Here is a 12,829-nt window from a genome sequence, read left to right on the forward strand (position 1 = left end):
ACACAAAAAAATGCAGCAGAAGAATTAAAAATACTTTTACAGAAACGTAAATAAAACGCAACTACAGCTCTGCAAGAAATACGCTTGCAAGCTGCACGGTTTTTACATCTTGGTGCGTAGTCTTTCGACCTCAAGTGAAAGAATCAAAAGGAATCAAGAAGAAAGCAAAAGGAGAGAAAGTGCCCGTAGGAGGGAAACTATCTGCAACAAGAATTTGTTATTGTTCGTTTACTAGCATAGTTTTTGCAAAAAACCTAAGTTGTTTCTAATTATACATTAATGATGAATACGGAAACGGAATGCTAAACAGCACCGAGAGAAAAAATCTGGAACAATATGAATCTGCAATCTTTGTTTCAGGATTTTAATCCAAGGTAAGCGCATAAACCTTCTTCAACACACTCGCCAGTGTGAACAAAATTGATGAATGCAATGTATCTTTTTCTTTTATCGGATGCAGTAAATTTGTAGTCCATTGCTGTCTGTTCACGTTTACAATATTGTTCTGTCTGCGATTGGACGGATTCATCGGTGAGTATGCAGTCCTGCAAACATTGTATATCAACGGCACCAAATTCCTCTCACTGTTCCTTCTGTTTTGTTCCCTACAGATTGGCCCTATTGGGTTGTATTTGTGCCGCTATGGGTGTGGAAATCGATAGCAACGCTTGGTGCTATAGTGGGTGCCGTGGTTTGGTGTCGCCATCCACACTACAGGTAAGCTTGTCAGGACCTGTGTCCTTCAGCTGGCAAAGGTATGTTGCTCTGTGTGAATCGCTCGCTTATTGACCTCCTATCCAAACTTTCCTTTTTAGAGTCGAAGGTGATTCCTACTCACACTTCAAAGCAATGTTAATATCGCTTTCTTTGCATTTGATATTGCTGATGTTTGAGCTGCTTGCCTGCGATCGGCTTACGTCCGGACGGCACCTCTGGGTACTGGTATTCATCCCACTGATATTCGGCAGTGCGGCCAGTGTTGGTGCTTGCGTGTGGGCCGTTAAACACGATCGTTCATTTGAACTGGAACTGTTTTGCGCCGTCAATGCGCTACAGTTCGTGTTTCTACCCCTCAAGCTGGATGGACTCGTGTCGTGGAGCTGGGAAGTGGTTTTCGTGCCACTGTGGATAGTGCTCTGCCTTAGCTTGGTGGCTGTACTGTACAGCATCATATTTAGTGTCATTCTGCTACGCACGCCGGAGGTTTCGGCGCAGCAGAAGAAATCTGCATTCTACTCCGCCATCGGGAATTGTGCCACCGTTATTCCAGTGCTAGTGTTTCAGGTGCTACTGGCGGATAAGCTGGATGAAGACTTAAACTGGCCATACATAGCCGTGGCGGGTCCACTTTTGGTTGCTTTGTTTACGTTGATTCTACTCAGCTTCAATGCCAAAGGAGGGAACAAATGTAAGTGGCATACGGTGTAACCATAGTTCAATGAAAAATTAGCAAATTATGATTTTAAATCTGTCTCCTCTTCAGGGTGGTTCGGTATACGGAAAAACTTTAGTCAGTTCCTGCTCGGTGTGCTTCCATGTCTGCAAGAGTACGGTAACATATCATATCACACGGACAACGGTCAAACTGTGCCACTAGATAGCGCCAACGTACAGATGGACGATTTTGAAAAGTACGACAAAAAGAGTAAAAAGGCACTCACGAAAAAGAACGACCATCTGAAGCCCGTTGTACCAATCGTCAGTATAGAGCTACCAGATTAATTGTTTAATTCATAGAAGAAAAGGAAAAGGTAGCTAATCTTTAACCAATTTGAGGTGGCTTTCTCGTCTACGTTTCGGTAAATTATTTAAGCATCTTGGAAACGGTTAAAGTCGTCGAAAAAAGGTTCCCAAATGTTTTGCACTTGAAAGGCATATTTATCGGTAATGTCTAGTAACAATGGGAAAGATGTAATTCGGTGAAGGTACACGAAAACCACTCTCCACTATGCGCGTTAACAAGGAGGGAAACTGACAATATTTAAATTATCGAGTAAAGCGATAGATAGTGCTCCAGAACGGTACAATATATGCTTAATGCCCGACATTATTGTGAAGTAGGAATGAATACTATTTAGCTTAGAATCGCCAAACCTTGTTAAGTGTGTTCGGTAGGCCATCTGCTTACAATGGTACAGAAAGCATGAACGCTTGTGTAGGACAAATTATCGTAATTTCTATTCCCTTTTCGAACTAGATGGAACGAATGCTTTGGTGTAGCTTGTATGTGGAGGGATGGTTCAGATTCTATTGTAAATATTGATAATAGCTAATTTCGTTGTATCACACAAAAAAGCGAATAGAGATACAAAAAAAATAAAAAAGAAAAATTTCATTTACTATTGTTTCAAAACTCCACAATCTCACAACTTTTGTGTATATTGTTTATCTTTTGATGACTTTATAGTTTGGATGGCCTATGCTCTGTTTTGGGTTTGTTCTAAATTCGACTGTTGACGTGTTGGAACTCCCAACGCACCGATATAAACGCGCTCTACATTTTCGGTGGCAAGCTTTGTTTTTACGTGTGTGTATTTTGTTTGCACTGCATTTGGTGCATTTTTTATCCGCAACAGATTGCCGCCGTGACCCGAAAGTGCCAACGAAAAATCAATTACCGCTGTGGCGCAAAACTACCAGCGTGTATGCAGTAGTAGTTTCCCCCCGTAAGCAGCACCCATCTGGTGTTATATAAAAGACCGCATTCGATCGATAACGAGTGGGTCAGGTCCAGGGTAGTTGTTTAGCACCACCGCGTATAGTGTCGCAGAAAGACTGTTCGGGTCCAGGAGCGTGCAGCAGGTTTTCGATAGCTGCTGGCTGGCGTGACCCACGAACACACCAGCTACTTTGATGTGCTGGAATAGGAACTGTGCATCGGTTTCTATTGCAGCCACATTGTCAGTGCGTGCGTGTGTTTTTTCCCGTACAAAAATGGGTTGGTGGTGCCGTTGCGTTCCGTCTTTTATTCGTGCCGGATAAGAAAAACTGCGGAAAGCCATAGATGAGCATCGATCCTATCAATGATACTACCGCAACGACTACGCATCGCTACCATACTCATAGTAATCATCGCAGCAGCACGCTTCTCGTAGAACAATTAGTGCAAACAGCGCCGCAATTCACCGCCTGCTACACAAACACACTTTCAAATGCAACATTAGCTACAGCATCCGAAGAAGCGCTTAACGCACCAACGGCGTACGACTGCACGGAAACGACGGACGCGAGCCATGAGCTACTGGATTATTATCTCAACGACTCCATCGGACCATCTTCCAATGCGAAGAACACCACATTCGATCGCTTAAACTTGAAGCTCGATACGCTAGATTTTAGTCTAACCAGACGCTTGCTTGGAGCCGTTTTCTTTCTGCTAATCATCTACGCCTGGAAGCAATACATCGACGACGAGGAAGAGTCCGACACGATCTATATCTGATCGGATTCTCATCTGTTAGTAGCATTCAATAGTAGAAAGTGCAACCGGGCTTGGAACACTGGGCAACTATGGGTACTAAGAAGGTGTCATACTTCTTTAACCCGGACGTGGGCAATTTTCACTATGGACCAGGGCATCCTATGAAACCTCATCGGCTTTCGGTCATCCATCATCTGGTGATGAACTATGGATTGCATAAAAAGATGCAAATCTACCGGCCATACAAGTAAGTAACGTTTTACCCTTCGTTAACGGTCGTCAGTTGCCGTGCGGTGAAACATTAACTATTCCTGGTTATCTTTTTCTATGTAGAGCAAGTGCGCATGATATGTGCCGGTTTCACAGTGACGAATACATCGAGTTCCTCCAGCGAGTTACGCCGCAAAACATTCAGGGTTACACCAAGTGTCTTTCCGTGTTCAACGTCGGTGACGATTGTCCGGTGTTTGATGGGCTGTTCGAGTTTTGCGCCATGTACACCGGAGCCTCACTGGAAGGTGCGCAAAAACTAAATCACAACCACAGTGATATTTGCATCAACTGGTCAGGCGGACTGCACCATGCGAAGAAGTTTGAAGCATCCGGTTTCTGTTACGTGAACGACATTGTGATAGGCATACTAGAGTTGCTAAAATATCATCCGCGCGTCCTGTACATCGATATTGACGTGCATCATGGCGATGGCGTGCAGGAAGCATTCTATTTGACCGATCGCGTCATGACAGTTTCGTTCCACAAGTACGGCAACTACTTCTTCCCCGGTACGGGAGATATGTACGAAATCGGGGCCGAATCTGGTCGCTACTATTCTGTGAACGTGCCACTCAAGGAAGGCATCGACGATCAAAGCTATGTGCAGGTGTTTAAACCGGTCATTTCAGCCGTGATGGAATTTTATCAACCTACTGCGATCGTATTACAATGCGGTGCCGATTCGCTGGCTGGCGATCGGTTGGGTTGTTTCTCGCTCAGCACCAAGGGTCACGGCGAGTGCGTAAAATTCGTCAAGGACCTGAATGTGCCGACGTTGGTCGTCGGTGGCGGTGGGTACACGTTGCGCAATGTGGCACGCTGTTGGACGTACGAGACATCACTTCTGATCGATGAAACTATCTCGAACGAGCTACCAATGAACGATTATCTCGAATTTTTCGCGCCCGACTTTACGCTGCATCCTGACATCCCGAGCAGGCAGGATAATGCGAACAGCAAACAATATTTGGAAGCGATCACGCGACACGTGTACGACAATCTGAAGATGTGCCAGCACGCGCCCAGTGTGCAGATGTTCGACATACCCGAGGACGCCTTGCCGAAGGAGCTGAAGACGGTGAAGACAGAGGAACCGAACCCGGATGTGCGCATCACTCAGGAGGATGAAGACCGGTTGGTGGAGCCTAAAAACGAATTCTACGACGGTGATAATGACAACGAGAAGAGTGAAAACGAGCCCTAGCTTCTATGAATAACGTAAGATGGGATTGTTTGGTTTTTTTTGGAAGAAGACAAGATAAACGATCCGCCTTTCGGGATATCTTGTCGAAAGCATCTCTTCCAATCCGCAATACGTCTCCTTGGAAGACAATAACAGCTACAGTAAGGAGACTATTACTTCCACGGAGAAAGCCGGAAGGCTACTTTTAATTTCTAGGTTGCGATAGCAATAAAACAATATAACAACCAACTTGTGTATATCGATGTTTGTAATAACCACGTTCAAGATTCAATACGTATGACAATTTTTTTTTTATTAATGGAAAATAGCCAGGAGAACTCTGCTTATTCTGATCTTCGGATTGATTTTTAAACACATCTTTAAATATTTACCTTTGAACTCAGCTAGGAGGCAAGTTCAACTTGTTTACAGTTGTGTCATGTTTCGAGAGTATTGCGGGCAAGTAAATTCTGTACGCTAAAACACATATTTCTGAGGATCAGCGCATATTAAAGGTTTATTCCAATCGTAACACTCTTTGAATTTAGGCAAAAAGGTCGTCAAACACATCTAATGTAAATGATAAGCCAACAAAATTCGTCGTGTACGAAAATAGTTAATTATGCGCATTATTACGAAACCGTTACAAATCTAGAAAAGGCGTGATTAAGCTACGAATCTTGGTAATCTGCTTGATCTGGTACACGTGGTGTAGCCAGCGATTGATAATCGTCCTTAAGCTGCGGCGTAAGATCGTTGTCTTGGGCCTGCAAGACCGATGGTGGTCCCAAATCGTCAAAGCTCAGCTGGGTGGTAAATTGTTGTTCACCTGTACCGGCAATATTGTAGAGCGACTGTGAAGGGTCGTACGCAACATCGGTCGCAGCGGGTTCATTCACAACGTTTGAAGCAATTGCCGCAATGTTTGATTCCATCTCGCTTACATTTTCCGCGTTATCGAACGAAACTGTGGGTAAAGTTGCTTGCTGGGATAATGAAGGCGTTCCTTGGTTGGCTTGGTGATCAACTTGTTGTTCCGACGATTCCATTGCTGCATCAACATCTTCGTCTTCATCCCGACGAACAAGTCCTAGCATGTCCAGCATGCTCCGCTCGGTTTCGTTCGCTTGGGCTGCTTCGACAGAACTGTATACGGAATCACTACGGCTACAAACGAGTAAATGCCGTGCCAATGCCGAACCATCGTACGAAGAAAAGCCACACTTGCAATGCATCTCCTGACTTATTGTAGAAGCCGCATATTTGTGTGATGTGGAGGAACCGGGTGAATTGCACAATTGCGAATGGTTCATCATCGACAGAAGACAGGTGGTTTGAAACTTGCACAGTATGCACTGCAAAAGTCCGCTGCGAAAATAGAAACATCCAAACAATACCAACACGTAAGCATAGTATGTTCCTCAACAATTAACGAACTTCCACTTACACTATGTGGTTAAACTGATCGAAATCATTGCCACACTCGAGACAAATGCGCCCGCTCTTCATATTTAGCACCAGCTGATCAAATGCCTTTACAATACGATACGGTGGTTTAGCTTGCTCCTTTGGCATTATTTTCTTCTGTAAATGCAATGGGTTAGGTTAATCAGTGGCCGAAAATAGGGCACTAGCGGTTGAATATGACACTGAGAGATTAATTACCATCGGTTTTTCCATGACCGTTGTAGCGTTTGTAATGCTTTTAATCGTTTCGTTAGCAGCGTTGGCAACGTGGCAAAAGATGCTGTGCAGTTTGTTTTCTCCCCTCGAGAGGAAGCTGAGCGTACATTTTTTGCACCGTTTCGAGACATATTTATTGCTATGCTTCCGCAAATGAGCCAAGAAATGTTTCACATTGTCTATCAAAGGTACGGACTGAGTCGGTTCATCTGTGTCGGTGCTTTCGGTGCCACTACGATAAGCGCAAGCCAAATGTAGACAGATTGGGCACTGCAACAGGATACTGCCCTTATGCTGTGCATAAAAGTGTTCAATCGTTTTCTGCAGTATGGAGCTACGAAAATCACACCCAGCACAATGGTACGGCATTTCCAGCGGCAGGTGCGTTTTATGCATGTGCGATTCCAGCACCGGCACGCTGCTGAAACGTACCTATACAAGGAACATCATTAATAGCAAGGGCGTTCTTGTTGAATGAATCAGTTACTTACCTCACAGATCAAACAGCTGCTACCTTTTGAAAACACGCACTTCGTATCGAACGGATGAAATAGCGTCTTGTGCTTTTCCATCTCTTCCTGGGGCACATGCTGCAAGCAGGTTCGACACGTAGATCCATTATCTATTGCGCTTGTAGAACCGGCAAGTTGTTGTGTGTGGTCCAACAAATGATCGAGAAGCTCCAAATTGCAGCGGAACGTCAATTCCGGACATTCCGGACACGGCACTTCAAAATTGGGACAGGGTAAGGCCGATTCTTTCAGCTCAGTGCCACCGGCACATCCGTAATAGTACGATTCCAGTATCGTAGTACTTTGAGGTTTTCCTCTGTTCTTCTGAGCCGATCTGTTCGAGGTAGAGGTTGTTATTACGATCGGCGCCGCCGTCGTTCGTTCCTCAGTTTTCACCTTTTTGAGGATGGTTTTTTTCGGAGCTGAATTTGCCGCAACCGCTGCTGTTGCCGCCGGGGCAACATCGTTCCCAGAGGACGGAGAAGATACGTTGATAGCTACAAGGATGCGATTAGGAGAAAATATACAATAAGATAACACAGGTGTAGACTATTCAAAGGAATTTTCTCTCGAAATAAAGGAAAACGTAATGATCTTAATTATTGCACACGTGTTTTCGCATGCTCAAAGTTTCGATTACTTTTATTTGCCTCCATTTAAAAAGCGCATTTTGCCTAACTTATCGCATACACAGACGTGCATATACACACACACACACACACCCAAACATCATATGCCTTGCCATGAGTTGTTTCCTCTTATATAAGTAAACCCCTGCAGCTTCTGTGACTCTCTCTATCTTGTAGGAGAAATACGAAGTACGAAAACAACATTTCATAAATTTCATAAACAAAAAACTGTCCTACATTCTTGTCTTCGATTGTTCTTTGTTTTTTCGAACGAGATACGGTGTGTCTTGAAAATCTGACTTTCTTTTGCGAACTAGTGCGGTGTGTGCGCAGATTTAAAAAAGGGCGAAAAAAAGTTAGTCCCTCTCTGTTCAAACTCTACAACGCTGAAAGTAGAAAAGAAAAACATGAAAAGAAGTGATTCTCGTAAACCCGGTTGGAAGTAGACAAACTAATGGAGTTCGCTTTAACGACATTTGTAGGTGAAGATTAATTCGAAACATTGGAGTTCCAACGAAAAAGGGCAAAGCAAAAGTGAATGTGTCATTTGCTTGCCAAAAGAGGGACTAGCTCTATTTGCTACTCTATTATATACTCAAGCTGCCTACTATTATCCCAAACTAGTTTAGGCTTTGCATCAAGGCATCTGTATCGGAGATGGAATCAAATTTTATCACCCCTGAAAGGTCTATAAGAACGGTAGAAATCTTTTCACACAATGAAACAAATTTCATGTTTTCCTCAAAAGTGTAGAAACAACAACAAAATCAAACTTAAGAATAGTAAACATTAATGTTATTAAGAACAGGAATAAAATCAACCAAACTGTTCCATTTAATTGTATATCATAAGCAATTTTTACTATATGCAAAATTGTTTCAATGGATGTAGAAAGGAGTCGAATCGTATGCACGGTATTTGAAAAGCTGTACATTTATATCATCCGTGCACGACAACATCTTTTCCATCGCGAATAAATTTCATAAAATTCTCATAACAGCATATACACACGCTTCCATAATCGCTTGACGCACGAGCAAATATGACCGAGGCAAAAAGGGAGCAATGGCAGGGAGAGAATACGATAATATAAAATTGTGTATACTAACGGTGATCCTTAGGTTTGCGCCCACGCTTCGCGGGAATTTTCGCGAATGGCATATCGGACACGATATTCCACTGCTTGAAGGGGTCGGCGGCAGCCTGCAGAAATAAAAAAGGCAAGGGACTCTGTGAGCAAAGGCAAAAGAAAGGCGCAGAAATCTTTACATTCGCTTACCTTATGCATGCGAGTGGTTAAACTTTCCTTCGTTTCAATTTTTGCTTCCTCGGCTAGATGTTTCACGATGTTATCGAACGTACTGCCGGGACTATTTCCGTACAGTTCACGCCAAACCAGCTCATTCAGAAACTGTTGAATGATTTGACGGGACAGTAGGGACAGCGTGTTTTGGAACATGCGTGGAACGATGCGGCGCAGATAATCCATTATGTTTGCATTGCTATTTTTCGGTGTCTGTTCAGACGTCGGAACCTGTATCACGGTTTTGTAGCCCATGTTGTTCAGTGTACCTTTGTCGACAGTAAGATCGGTCAGGATGATGCTCTCCTTATCGACCCAATCGCTGAGCGGTTCCAAAATTTTTGAAAACCTTTTTTTGTAGCTTTTTTCGGCGTCCTGCAACGGTTCCACGGCACGAAGTCGAAGAATTTTTGCTTCCGGATCGAGCACACCCAACACCTCCACCTTCACCTGGCGTTGCTGTCCGTCCTGTAACAAAAAGAGCAAGAATCATGTTACGCCATACATGTATAAGCATTACATACACAATTCATCGTACCTGAGTTGTCGTTCCCAGTGAAATCACTCCTATTTCGATGGACTTTTTGGGACCTCCTAGCATCTTCATGTGTCGGCATAATGCCAGTGTGCAAACCGATCGCAACAATGTGTAGAGACTTTTCAGGTAAACGTTGTCCACCTTCACCCAGTTTACCACATTCGAAACATTCGTTTGGCAGGCCCAGTGGTAGATGAGCTTCAAAATCACCGATGGTGGATGTGGTGAGCCTTCGAACAAGGAGCCATGAAACACGGACGTGAACCGGGTCGGACAGCAATCGCTAATCCAGAAGTATCCACCGGAGTACGGGAATTTTGAAGTATCAGAGTACATGCCCAGCTTGAGCGGTTTGTCGTAGTGGATTTGACAGGTCTGTTCCGATTTGATCAATCCTTGTTGTATGAGCCATTCGGTGAACTTTGGCGCTGGATGTACCAAGACGTTCTTCACTTTCGCATCGAGCTGCGGTCGATCAGTTACAGCTTTTTCGGTCACGCGTAACGATGGTCTTGCGAGTACTACGAGCGAAGGGAAAGTTTTACCCTGAATCTTACTAAATGATATCTCTCTCGAATCTGCCGATGGTTTACCAGCATCGTCTTTAGTGAGATCGACCACCGCGGAAGGTTCTGGGAGATTTTTCTTTTTCTCCTTTTCGGCACCCACTTGCAGCCCCCCAATAGAATTAAACTCGGTAGGTCGTACAGAGATTGCAGCAACTTTGCCCGTTGTTGTGCCAACAGGTTTGGGAGACCTTGTTTTAGGTTCCGGCGTTTTAACCTTTTCGCTGCTCACTTTTCTTGGTGAAATGGTTTTTTCCTTTTCTTTCTGTTTCATACGCTTGGACAGAGGGATATAATCGTCGTCATCATCCGAGGGTATATCTAACACGGGCTCTGGATCTTCCGCGACAGGTAAATCCGATCTTCGACCCCGACGTCGACCGCTTACCGCAGGATCCGGTGACGGCGCAGCACCCATCATTGGGGCAAGCGAAGATTGAAGTACGGGTAATGGTTTCTTGCGCGTTAGTGCAGTGACCGGTTTCGAAATTTGATCCAAACCCGGTACCGGGCCCAGCACTTGAAAAGCGGTGAACACTTGACCGGAAAATATGTTTTTCCCGCCCGTTTCATCGACAATCGCTTTCAGCTTGTTCCGTATTTCATTATGTTCTTTTTCCGCCTTTTCGTAGGCGGCTTTCTGTGCCGCACTCAGTTCATCTCGCCAGCATTCTAGGACCAGTGACATCCCAACTCCAGACGCCATGATGGTTTTTCAATAATGACCACTTTGAAGAACACACAGGAATTCACGACTGTACGAACGTTGTACAAATATCGTAATCTACTTGGATTACGCTATTCACATTCTGGAACAGTTATATGTAACTTGCAAATCGAATAATTGGCATGAAACGCGCTCAAAATAAGTTTTACTGCATCGCACGTACAGCTATCACATCACTGTGCGCGTCACTTTACCAGTGTTGCCAGCACCGACTGACACCATGTTTTGACAGCGTTCAAATTGTCACGCTTGATTATTTCTTTCGTATTTGTTTTCATTCTGGGCAAAACACGCATAGCCAATTTGCTGTCTTTTAGCAGGCACATTGTATAACATAAAAATGTTTCATATAATTAGGCGAGGCATCTCTACAACGGCGTCTTTGTCGGGAAAAAGGAATTTTCGAAAATTCCTGCTGTACAACAAGCGAGGAACACGAATTTTCAAACAACAACGTGCCGCCAACCCAAACCTATATGCGGACATCCCGGTCGACAAGCGAGGCGTGCGTGATACTGGCGTAACTATTGACGGGAAGTTCATAGAAATTAAGGAAAGGATTCCAGAGTTGATTGTTCCCAACCTGGAAGGTTGTAAATTTAAACCGTACGTATCGTACAAAGCTCCCGATGTAGTGCAATCGGAATTCACAAGCCAAGATCTGTTCAATTCGGTGTACGCCCAAAAAATCATAAGCGATTGGAAGAGTGGAAAACTGAACGACGACGGAAGTCCGATGGAACCGTCCAGGGAGGAGTCAATGTCAGCTGAGGATGCCTGGATTAAAGCTAGAAAAACTGGATCGGATATCTTTTGAGAATAACATCATGTTCAATGTTTGATTAGCAAATAAAACACTTTCATTAGGTAGTTCTGATTGTTACATATCTTCAATCCTACTTATGGTATTGATTGGCGTAAGAGATGAAGTTTTTTAACCCATCGATTCATCCGCTCATTATCGTCTACTGTGAAAAACTGGAAAAGAAAAAGTGGTGTGTTAGTGTTTTATTTTTCAGATAGCACGATGTCCAGTGACTGGCCGATACTCACCATGCTGTGAAACAAAGGATCTTCTTCTGGTAAGCTGGTTTCCTTCGTGGGTACTTTAATCGTTTGTGAAGCCAAATCTATAACTATACTGCTCGTCGCTTGGGTTGGTGCTGTTGCCGGCTTTCTGCTTGACACGAACGTTTGCGGAACAAACTCATTAGCATTCAGCTCTTCTAATTTTGTGGCTTTGCTCGTAGGATCATCGCATGTGTCAGACATGGATTTAAAAACGAAGGTTTTCTCACTACTGTCCTTGGTGACTGTGGGCGGCGAAGGATTACAAGAGCTTTTCGACGAATTCGAGGATGTGCCGCTGCGGTTGCTGCTGGAAGAGCTCGTAGATGATGAACTACTGGAACTGCTGGACGATCGCCGATAGCGAGCCCGATCGTGTGACTTTCGTTCGTGATATCGATCCCGAGAAGAGGACCTCCTGCGTGTACTTGAAGTGTAGCTTCTGTCTCTGGATCTGTTACGATATGAAGATTTTTTCTCTCGCTGGTACTTGGATGAGGAAGTTACGGATCGACTTTTGGACCGAACTTGACAACGATTTGTATCACCCTTTCTACGATGTGTATCATAATCTCTCGATTTGGACCTAGAGCGTCGTCTGGATTGTTTTGAGCGCCGATCTGATTTTCTAGATCGTGATGGGGACCGCGAGTACGAGCGACGCATTGTTTCCACTACTGCTTACAATATTCGATTGTTTTGTTTTCAGCTTGACAGTACAGTACAGTACAGTACCGTCATAACGTAGACAGCAAATTAAATTGAATATTACAAGGAATGTTAGAACATTGGCCAAAATCGATGTTGGTCTATTTCGTAGAATAAGATTACTGAGAAGCCAGGAATTACTGGTATTTCCGGTTTTGAGAAAATAGAATAGAATAGTCCATCATTTAGAATGAGAAAGGCCCAGTGTGCATCTATTG

The 12,829-nt window shown here is 44.0% G+C and overlaps 5 protein-coding genes across 6 annotated transcripts; 3 read left to right on the forward strand and 2 right to left on the reverse strand.

Moving 5' to 3' along the window:
• Positions 1-46: 46 nt before the first annotated feature.
• On the forward strand, positions 47-2,349 carry LOC128296723 (transmembrane protein 185B). Of its 2 annotated transcripts, none has more exons than XM_053032201.1 (5): positions 47-374; positions 461-531; positions 612-717; positions 816-1,408; positions 1,484-2,349. In XM_053032201.1, exons 1-5 carry the CDS (start codon positions 337-339, stop codon positions 1,720-1,722), a joined length of 1,047 nt encoding a protein of 348 aa, XP_052888161.1. In that variant the 5' UTR covers positions 47-336; the 3' UTR covers positions 1,723-2,349. The 2 variants fall into 2 exon arrangements, with proteins under 2 accessions (XP_052888161.1, XP_052888162.1); XM_053032202.1 differs by having other exon boundaries at positions 681-717.
• Positions 2,350-3,055: 706 nt separating this feature from the next.
• Positions 3,056-5,120, forward strand: LOC128299798 (histone deacetylase 3). Its single transcript, XM_053035882.1, has 2 exons — positions 3,056-3,668; positions 3,755-5,120. Exons 1-2 carry the CDS (start codon positions 3,511-3,513, stop codon positions 4,896-4,898), a joined length of 1,302 nt encoding a protein of 433 aa, XP_052891842.1. The 5' UTR covers positions 3,056-3,510; the 3' UTR covers positions 4,899-5,120.
• A 233-nt stretch (positions 5,121-5,353) lies between these two features.
• LOC128310410 (uncharacterized) lies at positions 5,354-11,030 on the reverse strand. The gene is made up of 7 exons (XM_053047048.1): positions 9,543-11,030; positions 8,981-9,472; positions 8,811-8,904; positions 7,052-7,569; positions 6,543-6,992; positions 6,325-6,461; positions 5,354-6,245 (listed from the first exon to the last, which is right to left on the reverse strand). The coding sequence occupies exons 1-7, from the start codon at positions 10,812-10,814 to the stop codon at positions 5,549-5,551; spliced, it is 3,660 nt and encodes a 1,219-aa protein (XP_052903008.1). The 5' UTR covers positions 10,815-11,030; the 3' UTR covers positions 5,354-5,548.
• Positions 11,031-11,126: 96 nt separating this feature from the next.
• On the forward strand, positions 11,127-11,705 carry LOC128310412 (39S ribosomal protein L41, mitochondrial). The gene has a single exon (XM_053047051.1). The coding sequence runs from the start codon at positions 11,176-11,178 to the stop codon at positions 11,650-11,652; it is 477 nt and encodes a 158-aa protein (XP_052903011.1). The 5' UTR covers positions 11,127-11,175; the 3' UTR covers positions 11,653-11,705.
• On the reverse strand, positions 11,673-12,661 carry LOC128310411 (uncharacterized protein DDB_G0271670-like). The gene is made up of 2 exons (XM_053047050.1): positions 11,889-12,661; positions 11,673-11,813 (listed from the first exon to the last, which is right to left on the reverse strand). Exons 1-2 carry the CDS (start codon positions 12,567-12,569, stop codon positions 11,736-11,738), a joined length of 759 nt encoding a protein of 252 aa, XP_052903010.1. The 5' UTR covers positions 12,570-12,661; the 3' UTR covers positions 11,673-11,735.
• Between the last annotated feature and the right edge of the window lie 168 nt (positions 12,662-12,829).

This window comes from Anopheles moucheti, chromosome 2 (genome assembly GCF_943734755.1).
Source record: "Anopheles moucheti chromosome 2, idAnoMoucSN_F20_07, whole genome shotgun sequence".
Lineage (NCBI taxonomy): Eukaryota > Metazoa > Arthropoda > Insecta > Diptera > Culicidae > Anopheles > Anopheles moucheti.

Bases quoted from the DNA above. Each gene is read 5' to 3' on its own strand.
- LOC128310411 (XM_053047050.1), bottom strand. From the start codon at position 12,569: ATGCGTCGCTCGTACTCGCGGTCCCCATCACGATCTAGAAAATCAGAT. The intron at 11,814-11,888 runs GTGAGTATCGGC...TTTCTTTTCCAG, and splicing joins ATCCTTTGTTTCACAGCATG to TTTTTCACAGTAGACGATAA.
- LOC128310412 (XM_053047051.1), top strand. From the start codon at position 11,176: ATGTTTCATATAATTAGGCGAGGCATCTCTACAACGGCGTCTTTGTCG.
- LOC128296723 (XM_053032201.1), top strand. From the start codon at position 337: ATGAATCTGCAATCTTTGTTTCAGGATTTTAATCCAAG. The intron at 375-460 runs GTAAGCGCATAA...TATCGGATGCAG, and splicing joins TTTCAGGATTTTAATCCAAG to TAAATTTGTAGTCCATTGCT. The intron at 718-815 runs GTAAGCTTGTCA...TTTCCTTTTTAG, and splicing joins TGTCGCCATCCACACTACAG to AGTCGAAGGTGATTCCTACT.
- LOC128299798 (XM_053035882.1), top strand. From the start codon at position 3,511: ATGGGTACTAAGAAGGTGTCATACTTCTTTAACCCGGACGTGGGCAAT. The intron at 3,669-3,754 runs GTAAGTAACGTT...TTTTCTATGTAG, and splicing joins CAAATCTACCGGCCATACAA to AGCAAGTGCGCATGATATGT.
- LOC128310410 (XM_053047048.1), bottom strand. From the start codon at position 10,814: ATGGCGTCTGGAGTTGGGATGTCACTGGTCCTAGAATGCTGGCGAGAT. The intron at 9,473-9,542 runs GTACGATGAATT...TTTTTGTTACAG, and splicing joins CACTGGGAACGACAACTCAG to GACGGACAGCAACGCCAGGT. The intron at 6,246-6,324 runs GTAAGTGGAAGT...CTATTTTCGCAG, and splicing joins GATCAGTTTAACCACATAGT to CGGACTTTTGCAGTGCATAC.